Source organism: Mustela nivalis, assembly GCF_964662115.1.
Source record: "Mustela nivalis genome assembly, chromosome: 7".
Taxonomy (NCBI): Eukaryota; Metazoa; Chordata; class Mammalia; order Carnivora; family Mustelidae; genus Mustela; species Mustela nivalis.
The window spans coordinates 753,863-768,654 of record NC_139026.1 but is presented as its reverse complement, the minus strand read 5'-3'; the positions used below and the strand labels follow the sequence as shown (position 1 = coordinate 768,654).

Genomic DNA, 14,792 nt, shown 5'->3' with positions numbered 1-14,792 from the left:
TCTCTGTCTGTCTCCGTCTGTCTCTACGTCGGTCTCTGATCTCTGTCTTTGTGTCTCTCACACGCACACACACGCCACGGCGCGTGACGTGCACACGGCCGGAGCGTGGAAGTCCCGGGCCAGCTGTCCGATCCGGGAAACAGATGAGCATCGCAGAAGGAGGAAGCGAGAAGACAGAGCGTGGGCTCCGGGTGGCGTGGCACCAGCACGCGCGGGGTCAGGGTCTCTAACCCGGGTCGCCCCCCGGCGCTTCCCACAGCTCAAGAGCAGGGCGGGCCCCCAGAGGCCGAGCGTCTCCAAATGAGAGGGTCTGTTTTCCCTCTAACTTGGGAGTCTTGCAGCGGGCCGTGGGACGCCAGCAAACCCCCTACAAGGCAGAGCACACAGACGAATCTCTGGAAAAAGTGGAAGGTTCAGAACAGTTCACGTCCTCGGACAGCGGAGGCCGCCCCTCGGAGAGAGCGGTCCAGGGCGTGTAGAGAGCGCCAGGAGGCGGAGGTGAGGTAGAGCCAGAAACAGGCGCCAGGACAGGCAGCGGGAAGCGGCGCGGGCCTGGGCCCGAGCGCTGCACAGGTCCCAGTGCTACTAAGACTCCCGGGCCGCGCGGGACGGCGTCAGGACTCAGCACGCAGCCAGTCTACTGCCGCTCTGGAACAAGAAAGCAAACACCCCCGCGTCAGTCATGCCACCGGGGGGAGGCGTTCGTCCGGTCGCCCACCGCGGCCCGCTCACAGACACTCCTGCGCAGCTCCCGTCGGCACCAGACACCTGCAAGGTCCCCGCTCGGCCGCACACAGGGCAGGAGGGACCAGCACCTCCTACAGGGGCGAGGGCGCCCGAGGCCCCTGCAAGCATGGCCGCCGGGCTGCCCGTGGAGCCTCACCTATTCGGGGGGCGGGGGGGGGCATCAGCTATAGCAGGACCCGCCTGGCTGGTGGAGAGCCACCGTCGGGCCCCATGGACCCCTCCTCTGACACCATCTTTGTGGCACACCAGGGCCGCGGTTGGAGGCTCTGACCCAGGGTCTGGAGCCCTGAACAACGTCCCAGCGGCTCTGCCCAGGTGCCTGCAGCACGACGCGCTCTGGCTTCTGTCCTCGCGCACCAACTGGACCTCGGCGCTCGCACACACAGCGCGGAAGGAGTGTGCCCCTGGCCCGGCTCCGACGGGCCACAGCGCGATGTCTCCACTCACAAGCACAGACACAAGCTCCACGCACAGCCCGTGCCCCCCCGCGCAGCTCACGGTACGCGGGAACAGAGAAGGCTCCAACCCACCCGACACGAGCAGCGGCACAGAGCACTTCCGTCACATTAAGTGAATGAAACAAAGTTTCGCACACGTTAGGACAAAAATTCTACAGAATCTTCCGGCCACCAGAAGGAGTCGCATGTTGGCTGTGGGGCAGGGAGCGCGCCCCAGCCACCTCTGCCTGGCCACCCCCACGGAATGCGCCTCCGGGTGCAGACATGACAGGCGGACCCTGGGCACGGACACTCCCGGGCCTCCGTCAGTGGCACGGACGCAGATGACACGCGCAATCGGCTGCACCACCCGAGCTGCACGGGCTCAGGAAGGACGGCCAGCCACGCCCGTGGGGAGGCCACCAGCCTGCGGCCACCCCGGCTTAAGAAATTCAGGGGACTTGAGGACAGAAGCCCAACACGCGAGGCCAACAGGCTCCAGGGTCACATCAGCGGCTCCCGGTGAGGGGGGGGATGCCGCCTCACCGCCGCAGGCTGGAGCCACGCGGGCCCGCAGGGGACTGTCCCCATGCACCCTGATCCACCGCGCCACCCACATCCTAGGACACGCCGCGTGCGCCACCAGACCCCGCCAGGCCACCCCAGCCCCCGACCGTCCGTGGCCAACAGCAGCTGAGGGCCCCGCCGGGTGGCTCCAGCGACAGCCCCGGAGGAGAGAGGCCGCAGCACCCCGGAGCATTTACCTGTGTCCAGCCGCTTTCCCGGGGACCCCTCCTCCACCTCAGAGTCGCCGCAGGTGCTCCGCGACCTTTTTCTTGGCTGCAGAAGAGTCTCCAACCTCGGAAGGACTACAGACAAAAAGGTTTTGGTCCCTAGCTGAGGAGAAGTTGGCTGGGTTTCAGTGTTCTTGGCAGACTTTGGGGGGCTTACACTTTTCGATTTGCAGAAGAGAACAGAAGTGCGTCTGTTTACATCGCTTGCTGGCTCCGGCACCGCGGAGACCGCCGCTGGCGCATCGCCACTACCGGCGAGGGTGGGCTCTGGAGGGTGTCCGATTACCAGTGCGCTCTGAGTGCAAGTGCTATGTGATTCATTATCAAATGTGACTCTTTTGAATAGTTTACTCTGCTCTGGGTTGAGTTCTACTGGTTTGAGGGTTGGTGGTTCTGAATTAGTCTCCGAGTTTGAAGGAAGAGGTAATGCATCTGATGGTTCAAGTTTAGGGGGAGATTTATCTCCTGAAAAAATTATAAATAAAGTGATTTTTGAAAACTGATCATTATAAGATCTATTATAAAACTTACTATAAATGTGAAGTCCACCAAAACACTAAGTCAATCAAGGAAAACAACGCATCACATATACTGTCTGCAAGCGGTGAGGGCTGCAGCGGCCCAGGCCCGTCGGGGACACTGTGTGCTTCCCTAACAGCGGACACTGACGCGGCCCAGCGCCCGGGCTCCAGGCACGCAGGGTATCACGTCACTCCCGAAAGCGACTGTCGAGGTCTGCCTCCACATACGCCAGTACCGACAGTGTTCGCGTCTGTGACCGCGACCGCAATCCACCGTTCACTTACCTTGAGGAAGAGGAATACGTCCCAGAACTAGGGGGCTACCCAGGCATTCCCGCATGGTCCTGACCTGGGCCACACAGTCAGCGAGCAGGTCAGCAAGAGCATGTAAATCTGACTCTGACCGAGGGGCTCTAGGCTGGTGACAAGGCCCATCTGGTGAGTGGCGGGTGGCTGTGAATGTCTCACGGAGCAGGAAAACCTCCCCCTCGGCTCTCCACCACCCCACAAACCACGCTCTGAAACGTCACAATGGAGAGTCTTTTTCTCAAATCTGACTTTAAAAATAAAAACACTCTTTCAAAGACAATCTTTGCCTCATTTAAAAGGCTCCTTGAAACTATTAACATGAAAACCAGAAGTCGGATGACCCAAGGGAACAGGGCTTTTATCCCCGTGCCCAAGAGGAGGTCCTCCAGGGACCACGCAGGCTGGCCACACGAGGAAGCAGCCCTCTGGGACAAGTCACTGCTTTGGGCTACAAGACACGTGACACCAAAGCAAGAGTAACAATGCACACGGCCCGAAGCGGTCCGTACAGCCTCACTCAGCACAGTTCTCCTCTTACTAACCCTCCAAACCGCCCAAACCTGCATGGAAATACCTAAGAAGGTCGTGTCTCAAAGCTGGTCATTTTGAAAGCGGAAAGCTACACAGCTCCTGGGTCCCACTTACGGCCCAGAGCGCACATCCTGAGAATTCTCCCTTAGGAACGTGCGACGGAGCCAGGCAAGGCTCCAGCCACCAGCGCGGCAGGGTCCTGACACAGCCAGACATAGCCCTGCTGGGCGATGGCCCTTGAAGCTGGACACAGCACGTCACAGGGGACCCAAGCCCCGAGGCAGTGTGTCCGCGGCAGAGGGGACCCAAGTCCTTCTGTGTCCACGCCCTTACCACGGCAGTACCACTGCCTGGGGCACCGTAGGGCACCCGTGACGCGGAAACACCGAACCGCGCACCACGCTGACCAACACGGGGCAGGGTTCTTCCTGCCTGTCCCTTCCAGTCCCCAACAGGTTTAGGAAAACAAAAGCCACGGGCCACCCAAGGAGACTGAGCCCACGGAAACCGGAGAGCAGGGGAGCTGCTGCTGCTGGGAAGCTTCTCCAAGAAGCCCCCGCCGGGCAGGACTCGCCCCCGCAGCCCACGCCCACTCGCGTGAGGGCCCAGCACCGCCCCTTCCCGGAGCGCGCGCCTCAGTTCGCCACCTGCCTCCTGTCCCCGCCCCGGCCTCTCCCCCGGCCCCCCACGCCAGGTCCCAGCCCGACCACTGACCAGGAGTCCTGCCCCCATCGCTGCGGCCACAGCCGGCAGCCCGCCTCTGTCTCAGCCAGGTGGGCCTTGGCAAGGCAGGCCGCGACCGCTAGAGCCTGCGAACGCCACCGCCTCCCCAGGTTCTTGTGGGCCCCTCCTCACATGCCCTGTCCGTGCTTCCCCGTCAGACTCCAGTCCCGGCTCAGCCCCGAGCCTGCCCGTCCAGCCTGGGCAGCCAGCCGCCAGGGCACCCGCGTCCCTGGCCAGGTACCCAGGGCCCCCCCACCAAGGTCCACGCACACACTCTCCTGCACCTCAGGTTCCGCCCACCCAGGGCTTTCTTCGCCCTCGCGCACCTCGCCAGACGCAAAGGTGAGGGCGTCCTCTGAGGACCCTCCCCACCCCTCCTGCTGCCCAAAGGCAGCCTGAGGCACAGCCACAACGGCCCTGCCTGTCCCCCGTCCCCGCGCTGGGCTCAGCCTGGACGGTTCCCCAGAAGCCTCTCTGAGGCGTGAAGGGGCAGGAGGTGGGGGCCAGCCGTCAAGGCTATGCAGGGGACCGAGGTGCAAACCAGCGCCAGTACTGGCGGCCGCACCGTGGGGGTTACCGAAGCCCGGGGCCTCACTCTCCTCACCCATGAGAAAAGAAGAAAGCACTGGTGCCCGGTGACCCCGCGGCTGGACCCCGTGTCCGTCAGCCAGCACCCCTGCCGCCCACCCCCCCACGGGGAGTTAACACACGTTCCCATTCTCTTGAAAGGTCACTGGCTGCTGACAGTCCTGTCGCTGAACCGCACAGGAGACCTGCTCTACAATCTTCTAGAACAAACCCCGTTCCACTCTGAGCCGTGCGCACAAACATCCAGGTCCGAAACTCCGAAACTCACAAAAGCCACAAGGTTCCCTGCTCGGGGTCTGAAGCCAGTGCCCCGGAAAACCCAGAGAGGCAGGTCCGTCCGCAGCTCAGGCCCTCGCCAACGCTCCTGACCGAGCACGTCCACATCAAAGCCACAGAGAACTCGGGCGGGCTCCGGCGGGAGGCGTCCGCCTCCTGGGACCCCGACCGCAAGCTGCCTGACCACCACCCCTGCCTCGGGCTTCCACCCCGCAGTCCTCGATGGAGAAACCACCACCTACACACACTGCGGACTGGGGACCCCTTTTACAGACATGGGACGTGACAGGGCCCTCCCCCGCTCCAGCGGGACCCGCCGAACCCCAGCCCCGCTCGCTCTGAGGACTCTCGGCTGTACGGAACTAGAGCGGGCCCCGGGGAGCCTGCAGGAAAAGACAAAGGCTCGGTCCTGAAACACGAGGACAGACCTCGCAGCACGACCTAAATCCCAGGGGCTGGAAGGGAAAGGCCCAGCCGGCGACTCGGTGACGGCGCCCTGCACCCTGCCTGCCCTTCTCCCAGAGCCACCTGCCTTCACGACTCTGCACCCGATCAGTCTGCTGGGACCGAACTCCAGGCAGCAGCAGAGAGAGACTAAGCCCCGAGAGCGCAGGCGGGCGAGGACGCACGCACCAGACACCTGTGGCCGTGACCGGCGACCCGGAGAACCACGGGAGCGCAGCAGACAGAGCGGAGGCAGGAGCCCTGGCCCTACCGTGGGGGGTGCGAGGAAGAGGCCCCAGCAGAGCAACGGCCCCCAGGGCCTCCCTTCCAGGAGGGGCCTCAGGGGGGCCAACCCACCCGAAACCCCTATTCAGTCGCAACAGAGACAGCACACGGAGGGCGCGGAGCAGAGGGCGGTCCTGCGTCCTCCTCTTACACAAGACGCCGGACCCCATCCCACGGGAAAGATCACAAGCTCTCCTTTCTGCGCTAGTTCCCCGCTGTCTTCGCCGGCCTTCATGGGATGACAGCCCCCAGCCCTGTCCCTAGCCACCTGGAGGTCCCACGGCTGCCTCCACCTCCCCGGCACCGCTCCCACCAGCTCTCTCCACGTGGACCCCGGGCCACCTCTCGTCAGAGCTCCCTGCTGTCTTCCTTCAAAATGACCCCATGCCTCCGAACAGCAAATGTGGGCTGGCGTGGGGGGCACCCGCCTGGCGGGGAAACTGCAGGGAAGACCCCGCGTCCACACAAACCCCACCCCCGGCCCCCACCGGGGACGGTGAACAACTATTCACAAGCTTTCCCCAAACTGACTCTTTTTGGAGCAAATACCACACAAAGAGTGGTTTTCCCATGAAGAGAAACAGATTAGCTCAGCCAGAGTGACCGCTCAGACAGGGGCAGGAGACTGGACGGGGTGAAGGTGTGCCTCCCGCTCCAGGCCTACGAGCTGGGCCCCCCTGGACCCCAGGGACCGTGAGGGTGCGCACACCGCACAGCCAGCATCAAAGCCTGGAGGAGTCAGGCCATCTGCAGAGCAGAACTGTCGTGGGGTGGGGCGCCTGGGGGGCTCAGCCGGTTGAGTATCCGTCCAACCCTTGATTTCAGCTCCGGTCAGGACCTCAAGGTCATGAAATCGAGCCCCATGTCAGGCTCCATGCCGGGCATGACGCCTGCCTGACAGTCCCTCCCTCCCTCTCTCAACAAAACAGAACGGCAGAGCCGTCCTTCCTGCCCCGCCGCGGCCTCTCCGGCCGCCCTCATCCGATCGCCCGAAAAGGAGGTTCCGGAGCCTGCGTCTCGCGCCACAGGGGAGCCTAGTCAGCCACACGGGGAGCTGAGAGCCAGCGGGGGCAGGACGAAGCAGAGCTGCACAGCCGCTCGGAGCTGCCGTGCGAGGGCTCACGTCCAAGGACAGAAAGGAGCCCGAGGGCCGCGGCTCTCGCCTCCAGTAGCCGCCTCGTGCAGCGGCCGCGACAGGAGCAGGGACACGGGGGACGCGCTGTGGAACGCCCACACCGTGCCGAGGCGGACGCCCACGGCGGCGTTACTGTTCCTGCTGCTCCAGAGCGGACGTGCCGAGAAGAAACCCAGACTACGAGGCAGACCGCCAGCGGCGTGCGCCTTCTTGCCTTCCGCCCACTAAACGCGTGCGCTCGCACTCAGACGGAGAGCGTGGACACATGTGGAGTGTCTTCCACTGGGTTCTCTAAGCTCAAAAACTGGGCCACAGCACTCCCGACAGCCCGTGTCCCGAGCTCGAGGCCCGCCCCCTGTGGCCACCTGAGCCGTTAGTACTGGGCTTCCCTGGGGTTCCCCGCAGGGCGCGGGCTTCCTCTCCTCACGGACGTCCTATGCGCAGAAACGTGCCTGGTGCCCGGCACTCCTCCCAGACACGCGCCCCACGAAAGGTCACCAGCCCCCGTCACTGTGCATGTGACGTGTCGGGAGCCCCAAGAGGCAGCTCCAGGTCAGATCCCTGCTCCCCGGTGACAGCCTGTGCGTCACCTGCCACCCTTCAGTATGAGAGAGGAGCGTTCAGGGGACGGTGGCATCACGGCCCTTGCAAGAGCTGTGCCAGGCAAACACCATCCCTCTCGCCACGTAAGCCCTGTCTGCTCTAGCACCATTCTGGGCGGTGTGCAAGGCCTAAGTCACTCTTTCTAAACAGCGTTTCAAGAACAAGTTAAGAAAGAAAGTCTCATTCTGAGCCTCCAGCTGCGTGACTGTGTCAGAGCCGGCGCCCGCAGAGACCGGAAGGGAAAGCCCGGCGGGGGCTCCGGGGAGCAAGTGGCGACCGACACTCAGCACGTGCTTACCTTCCTCCCCCGTCTCCTGCCCCAGCTGAGCACCTTCCTCTTCAAAGCTTCCAATACCTGATTCCGCAGGCGGGGGCTGGCTGTGCTGCTGGCTCAGCTTGTTTCGGAGGACGGCGATCTCCTTCTTCAGGAGCTTGGCGCGCTTGCTCCGCGACCCGCTGGACTTCATGGCACACGTGAGGTCGAGCTTGTCCAGCAGCTCCCGCAACTGCTCCTCCAGGACCATGTGGGCCCTGTTGGCCGGGTTCAGCAACCTGTCCACTGGAGTCAGAGGACACCGGTCAGTCATCCACCACGCCGCCCCTGCGACCGCCTCACTGGCACGGGCCCCACCCGCAGGAGCCCCAAGTCCCCACCGCGCTCATTCCACACCCTGACGGGCTGCCACGCCAGGAGACACACTTCCACCCAGCGGGCGTCAGGACACGCCTGCAGGGGAGTCTCCACATCCCCAGCAGGCGAGCCAGGCGCATGGGGACACGGTGCCCTGAAGCAGGCCAGCACCCCTCCTGCCGTGCGCCTGCTCAGGCGGCTGGGCCAGAAGAAGGAACAACCGGACTACACGCACCGGCCGCCTGTGCAGACCCAGATCCGACCCGACTGGGGTTCACGTCTGGGACGGTCCCCTGACCCAGCCGTCTGGGGGGCTTTACTCAAACCGGGCCACACAATGCACAGTTCATTGTCCACTTCAGGCGTATTTACTATGAAAATCCCTACTGACTTTAACTTAAGCAAAACGACAAAATTCATAAAACACAAAGTAATGGAAATCAGTGAAAGGTGGCCAAGAAAGAAACGGATCTTTCCAAGGGAGACCAGAGCGGGAGCAGGAGCCCAGCGGGAAGACGGAAGAGACAAAAGCCACGGCGCGACCACCACCGTCCTCCAGAAACCAGCACTTACTACAAGCATCTGCGCTTTTCCCAAAGACGCGAGGCATCAGAATTGCAGAATAAACCCCGAACGGCCTGGCCTGCAGCCACACGGACTCTAACACAACTCCGTGAATAAGAGCCGCAACAACGATCACGTAAACAGCAACCGTGTCACTTGAAGCCCCCTCAAAAAATGGCCTCGTCAGATCTTTACCCCTCAAGCAGACAAAGGACGGCTCCGAGACACAGCCCGTGGGCCTCAGCAGCATGAAGGCAGCCGGTGCCCCCACGGACTGGACGGGAGGGAAGGACGGAAGGCCCGCGGCCCGCGGACACCGGCTCCCCTAGCTCCACCATCTCCCCGCACAAATACAGAAAAAATAAACATTTCTCATCCTTGAGTTTCTCCCTAGTGAAACCACGGGGGCAGGACCTGACTGAGGAAATCCTACCAGGACCCGTATGCCCAAGTGCTCAAAGCCCGGAAGCCCCTTCCTGTCCCGGGGAGGTCACACAGTGGCCGGAGCGTCACGGCCAGGGCAAGGCCCAGGGAAGGCAGCCCCCAAGGACAGGAACACGCGAACAGACCACTGCGCCCGTCTTGAGAGGCACACAGCGGCACTCAGATGGCTGCAAGGCCAGAGTCTGGGGGCCTGGGCACTCACCCGCCCCTGAGGCTTTCCCCCAGTCACAAGATGCCCTCAGGAGGGGCCTGAGACCCACTCGGGGCACAGTCCCCAACTAAAATGCCCCCTGCTATGTACATTCAGACCCAGGCCGTCCCCTGCAGGGCCACTGGCTGTGCACTTCTCCCTGAGGGGCCCTGAAAGACGCCTGGTCTGGACAGAAACGTGCTAGGGCATAAAATCCACACTGCGTGGCAAAGAAAGATTAAACAACAGAAATCACGCGCGGTAACTTCCACAGCGACGGCGCGTTAAGAGCACGATGGGCCAGGAGTGCGGAGTTAAAGAGACTGTTTCGAGCGAATCCCTCCCCTTTCTCGTGAGCACGGAAGACGTACGGTCACACGGCAGCTCGCGTTCTAGTGCCCCGGCCGTGCGGACGGGGCCTGCGGGCAAGCGCGCGCTCCCACCGGGGCCTGAGCTCGGGGCTGGTGCTTACCGTCGTCCCAGGAGAAAGGCCGCCGGGGGGCCGCGGCAGGCCGCTCAGGCAGGTGCATCCCCGAGGCCTCCTCGAAGCCGATGCTGTCCGCCTGGCGCCTGGCCTGCCGCAGAACGACACCGCCCTGATCGCGCAGCCTCACGGCGGCTCTATAAAACACCGTGTCCTTGGCGTTGTACTTCATGCAGTTATCTACAATGAGATTAAAATCCTCCTCAAACTCAGTGAGGTGTCTATACCCTTGAGCTTCTAACCGTTTCCTCATTGTGGCAAAGTCCATGGGATGTTTAATGTGATCCAAATAATCTGGTACCTAATTTCAGGGAGGAAAAATAAGCATTTACCAACAAAGAAGGACTCTTATCCACTCTACATAACCCCACCCACCCGCCACGTTCCGTCCGAGACACGCACACGCACACGCGGCACTGGCGCCCCGCACACAGCTGACCGTGCGGCACACGCTCACCCCACGACCTGCTGGGGCCCCTCTGCCTCAACCTCCTTAAACTGCACACGGCGACCCGACCGGCGCACTCGTCCGGCCGGAGGCGCCATCCTGGATGGCTTCTCTCTCAGGGGGACTCTGGCCTCTCGTGCCCGAGACCGGACGCTGAAACCCACGCCCCCCCAACCTCGAAGGGACCGTGATCCATAAACACCAAACACTCGGGGCCCCGCAGGCGCACCCCACGCCCCAGCGGGCAGACGCCCGCGAGCAGCCGAGCGCCCGCCCCGCACCGGGCGTGCGACACCCACCTCCTTCAGGCTCACGGGCTGGGCGAATATCCGAGCCGGGTCCTTCTCCTGCAGCTGGTCGAGCACCGAGCGCAGCAGCACTGTGAGCGGCGTCAGCCGCAGCTCCAGGGCCGTCTGCTCCACCTTCACCTGCGGGACACGGCACCGGGCTGTGCTGCGCGCCCGCCCCGCCCCCGCCCCTGCGAGTGCCCACACGCAGCGCACTCCACCTGGGCGGCCGCCCTCCTACCCAGCGCCTCCATCAAGGCAGGGCACACGGGGCACCCCCCCCCCGGACACCCATCGCGGGCCGGCCGCGCCCCTGGCCCGGGAGGAGGGCGGGCGGGGGGCTGCAGCCGGCACAGGCGCCCTCGCGGGGCCCCAGGCTCACCTGCTCCCGCTTGAGCTTCTCCCGCTTGCGCAGGAGCTCGATGAGCAGACGCGCGCGCTCCAGGTCGTGCCGCAGCCGCTGCCAGTACTTCAGCTTCTCTTTGGCGGCTTGAATCTCCTCATCGTTTTCTCTCTGACAAAAGGAGCGCAGGGTCAGCCGCAGAGCCGCTCACAGGGGAACCCGGGGCTGCCGAGGGGGCCAGGGGCCAGAGCAGACGCCGCAGCCACGGACTCGCCCGCAGGGGCCCGCAGGCTCCCGACGAGGCCGGCCTGCTCCAGACCCAAGAGCCGAGCGGACAAGCTCAGCGATGGGCATCTGAACCCAGCTGGGGAGCCGCTCAGGGGAGTGGGCAGCTGTCGCAAGCCGCGGCCTGCCCCCGCCCCCAAGCCCGGGAATGGACGGCGCAGGGAACCAGCCCCGGGGACACACCCACACCAAGTGGCTCTGAAATCCGCACACTTGGGGTCACCCTCTGAGCGCTTCCTCCTTCTGTAGCAAAGCACACAATGCCACTAACCTCAACACAGCCCTCGACTGACCCATTTCCACTCTAGCAGTTTCCAAAATAAACTTGCACCCAGAGCACGAGAGACAGCAGGCGGCGCAGAGCAGACAGATGGCAGCACCCCCCCAACGCATCTCAGACCAAGATGCAGGAAGAGCTGCTCTGACCGTAGCAGAGACACCGAGGAGCACCAGGACCACAACACATGCCCCACAGCAGCTGAGGACGCCCCCACATGACGGCCAGAGATCCCTTCCCTGCACCGGGAAGCACGCGAGCTCCAGGAACTCACGACCCGGGGCCTCCGTGCTCCCATCCACAGCTCCCCTGCGGCCCTGCCCCACCCAGGCCCAGGCTGGCCGTTCTCCCCGCCCCCACAAGGCCCCACCGCCCTCACCCGCGGCCCCACTCCTCCTCCTCCAGTCCCTCAAGGTCTGACCAGGCCCACAGGCCACCGTCTGCTCCTACGGCTGCCGCCTGCCCTCGGCTCCAAAGCCCACGTGCTGGTGCGGCACACGGACGGCCCCACCAAGGCCACAGCCAAGAGCAGAAGATGCCCTCGGCCCAACCACAGCTCCTAGGCAGACCCATGCAGACAGCAGAGGAAGCAGCAGTCGGGGCGCTCCTGCGCCTGCCCCTGTACCCCAGCTCCGCTAAGATGCTTCCATCTGTCCCCGTGCAGTCTTCCCGATCGACAGCAGCCCAGGATGCCTACTGCGAGGGTGCACACGGGACCCCGGACCGAGAACGTCCCCGGCTCCCGGTGGCGTTACCTTGCTGTTCTGCAGACACACACCTGCAGCCTCGGCCCAGTCGCCCTGTCAGATTCCGGGACACGCTCCACCCACGCAGACCCCCGTGGGGTCCCAGCCCACCGCATCCAGACAGCGCACCCGCCCGGCAGGGCCCCACCCCCAGGCGCCCCTCACTCCTGCGCTCAACGCTGAGCACCTGGCAGGTGACAAGTGCTGAGCTCTGACCCCGTGTCCTCACTTCAGGGTCCGCGGGCAGAGAGTCACTGGCAAGGCTACCAAGACCTTCCCAGCTACCAAAGGGATGGGACAGGCTGGGCCAGGGCCTCCTCGCCAGGCACCCTCCCACCTGTCACAGAGCTTGTCTGATCGTTACTTCGAAGTCGCAGGCATCGGGGCGCCTGGCTGGCTCCATCGGTGGAGCGTGCGACTCCTGATCTGAGGGTCGTGAGCTCAAGCCCCAAGGTGGCCATGGAGCCTACTTCAAAAAAGAAATCATCCAAGTCTCAGGCCATTAAGCAGGAGTTGACAGTAACATCAGCTGCATAAATGTGGCCAATAAATACGTTAAAAAGTCAACTTAGAAAACCCAATTCCCCAAAAGCACCTGAAAACCCCTTTGTCCGCTGGTAAGCACTCCAAGGACACCGGCCGGAAGGACATTGAGCCTGGCGATCCCACAAAGCGGAAGGTGCGGTGCCGCTCAGGATCCTGGCTGGAAGACGCACGCACGGCCGCAGAGGGGCGCGCTCCCTGCACACGCCGCCTTCAGGACCGGACCCGACCCCGACACGCTCCGCATCAGCAGCCTCAATGACACAAAGCGGCCTGAGTTTCCTGATTCTGTTCGGTGAGCCGCCTCCTGCAGGGAAACCTACCCAGGAGGACTCATGAGGTGGAAGAAAAGCAAAGCGGTTTCTGGCACCAAAGAGCCGGCAGGAAAGAGAACTTCAGAAGACCGTGTTTACCACCCCCACCGCACAGGCAGGACGACACAGGATGGAGGGGACGGAGCGGGCCACCCCAAGGAGGTGAGGACCACAGCACACCCACGCGAGCCCCAGGACACCACCAAGGACCGAAGGCCCCAAGAGGCCGTGCTCCCTGTCCCTAGAGCAGGACGCACGGAGGGGCCCAGCCACGGGGCCGAGCCTCACACCCCAGCTGCAGGCTGGACGGCCACAAGCTCGGTCCCAGCGCAGGAGGTGACCATGTTGTCCTAAAGCCACCAGAGAGGACGTGGAAGTGCAGCAGAGGGAGGCACCGCAGCAAGCCGGAGGCCGGGCCAGTTCCAGGCCTTGCGGGACCCGACCAGAGCTCTGCCCTCCACCTGCCCCAGCACTCGCCCGCCGACTCTCACCCCAGCCAGGGTCTGAGGATGGTGGAGGACGGGCACTGGAGACGGTGCCATGAAGGCTCCAGGAAGGTGCCCGCAGGAACCCCACGCTCCGGGCCAGATCAGAAGAGCTGAGCCACCTCCTCTGAGACCACTTTGCACAGCAGCGTCCAGCAGGGCCAGCCCCGGGGCCAGCCCCCAAGGTGCCTCATCTGCCTGGACGTGGGGCAGGGGCCCTCATTCTCGAACCGGCTGGTCCCAGCCGTCTGTCGCCTCCCACCTAAAGGTCAGCCATGGGAGGGAAGGGCCGCCCATGACCTCCTGCACAGCCTGGCCCAGAGTGGGCACCCAGAAGTACAAACAAGTCACAGATGTCCCAGCTTTGAAAAGCACATAAACATCACACCAAGCCCTACTGTTCCATTTGGAACATTCCTGTTTTGGATCCCTGGAAACCGTCAGCCCCTACAGGGTGAGGCAGGAAAGGACAGTCTGGGCGCGGCCCTTCCGTGGAGTGACTGAGGGTCTCTACAGGCCACGCAGGGGGCTTCCAACCGCCACGTCACGGACCTGCCCCGCCCCGCAGGAACTGGCCCTGGTGCAAGCCAGGACACCCTCATTCAAGCCGCACAGACAGACTCCAATGCAGGCGGCCCCTTCTGCCGAGGACACAAGCACTCCCACAGCTCATGCTCCAGTCCCTACACGTGTTACCTCCTACGTGGTCACTCCCGCTGGCCCACATGTCTCATGGCAGAAAGCCCCGAAGGGGGACACCAGCACCATTCCCAAAGGGGAGGAGGGACGAACAGGCAGCTTATCACTACAGCAGACCTCGCCCACAGAGACCTCCAGGGTGATGGGGTTTAGCATGGATCCGGAAGCCCCAGGCCCAAGCGTGCGCAGGATGCGGCCAGCCCCCAGCGTGGGCTGCACGCACACCACACAAGGTCGCACCCACACCAGTCGCAGCCCCAGTGCATCTCGGGAGGTCCGAGCAGCCTGGCCTCATGTGTGCCCGCGTCCAGCGTCACCAAGACCACAGACTGAGTGGGTGCCTTCGGTACACGGGAACACTGGGCCCAGCAGCCCCCGGCCCAGGGACCCTGGATGCCACGGGACAGGACTCAGATGGTGCTCTTGGCCTGGGCCTCCCAGGAGAGGGTTGGCCAATCGCCATACCCTCGGAGGGGCACTGGCTCCCAGAAGCACGCCCCTCCTTCCCCAGAGATGGAAAAGGTCAAGGCCAAGTCCACAGAGGCCCAGAATCTTCAGTTTCTCTGCAGCTTTCCAAAGGTGTAAGGGGGCGCCTGGGTGGCTCAGTGGGTTAAGCCTCTGCCTTCGGCTCCGGTCATGATCCCGGGGTCCTGGTGTCG

The 14,792-nt window shown here is 63.7% G+C and overlaps 1 protein-coding gene across 8 annotated transcripts in view; it reads right to left on the bottom strand.

Moving 5' to 3' along the window:
* The window catches only part of BRD1 (bromodomain containing 1), a 41,360-nt gene that overhangs the window by 7,923 nt on the left and 18,645 nt on the right, over positions 1-14,792 (bottom strand). Inside the window, exons 4-9 of one of the 8 annotated variants that reach the window (XR_014313949.1) lie at positions 10,824-10,955; positions 10,454-10,582; positions 9,695-10,007; positions 7,692-7,952; positions 2,136-2,443; positions 1,949-2,053 (exon numbers count right to left, since the gene is read on the bottom strand). Coding sequence is in view for 6 of the 8 variants with exons in the window: in XM_082739464.1 (XP_082595590.1) it covers positions 1,949-2,443; positions 7,692-7,952; positions 9,695-10,007; positions 10,454-10,582; positions 10,824-10,955 (1,330 nt within the window). In the remaining 2 variants the exon portion in view is untranslated. Of the gene's footprint in view, positions 1-1,948; positions 2,444-7,691; positions 7,953-9,694; positions 10,008-10,453; positions 10,583-10,823; positions 10,956-14,792 lie in introns of all 8 variants that reach the window. The other 7 variants (XR_014313950.1, XM_082739464.1, XM_082739465.1 and 4 more) reach the window with 7 other exon arrangements.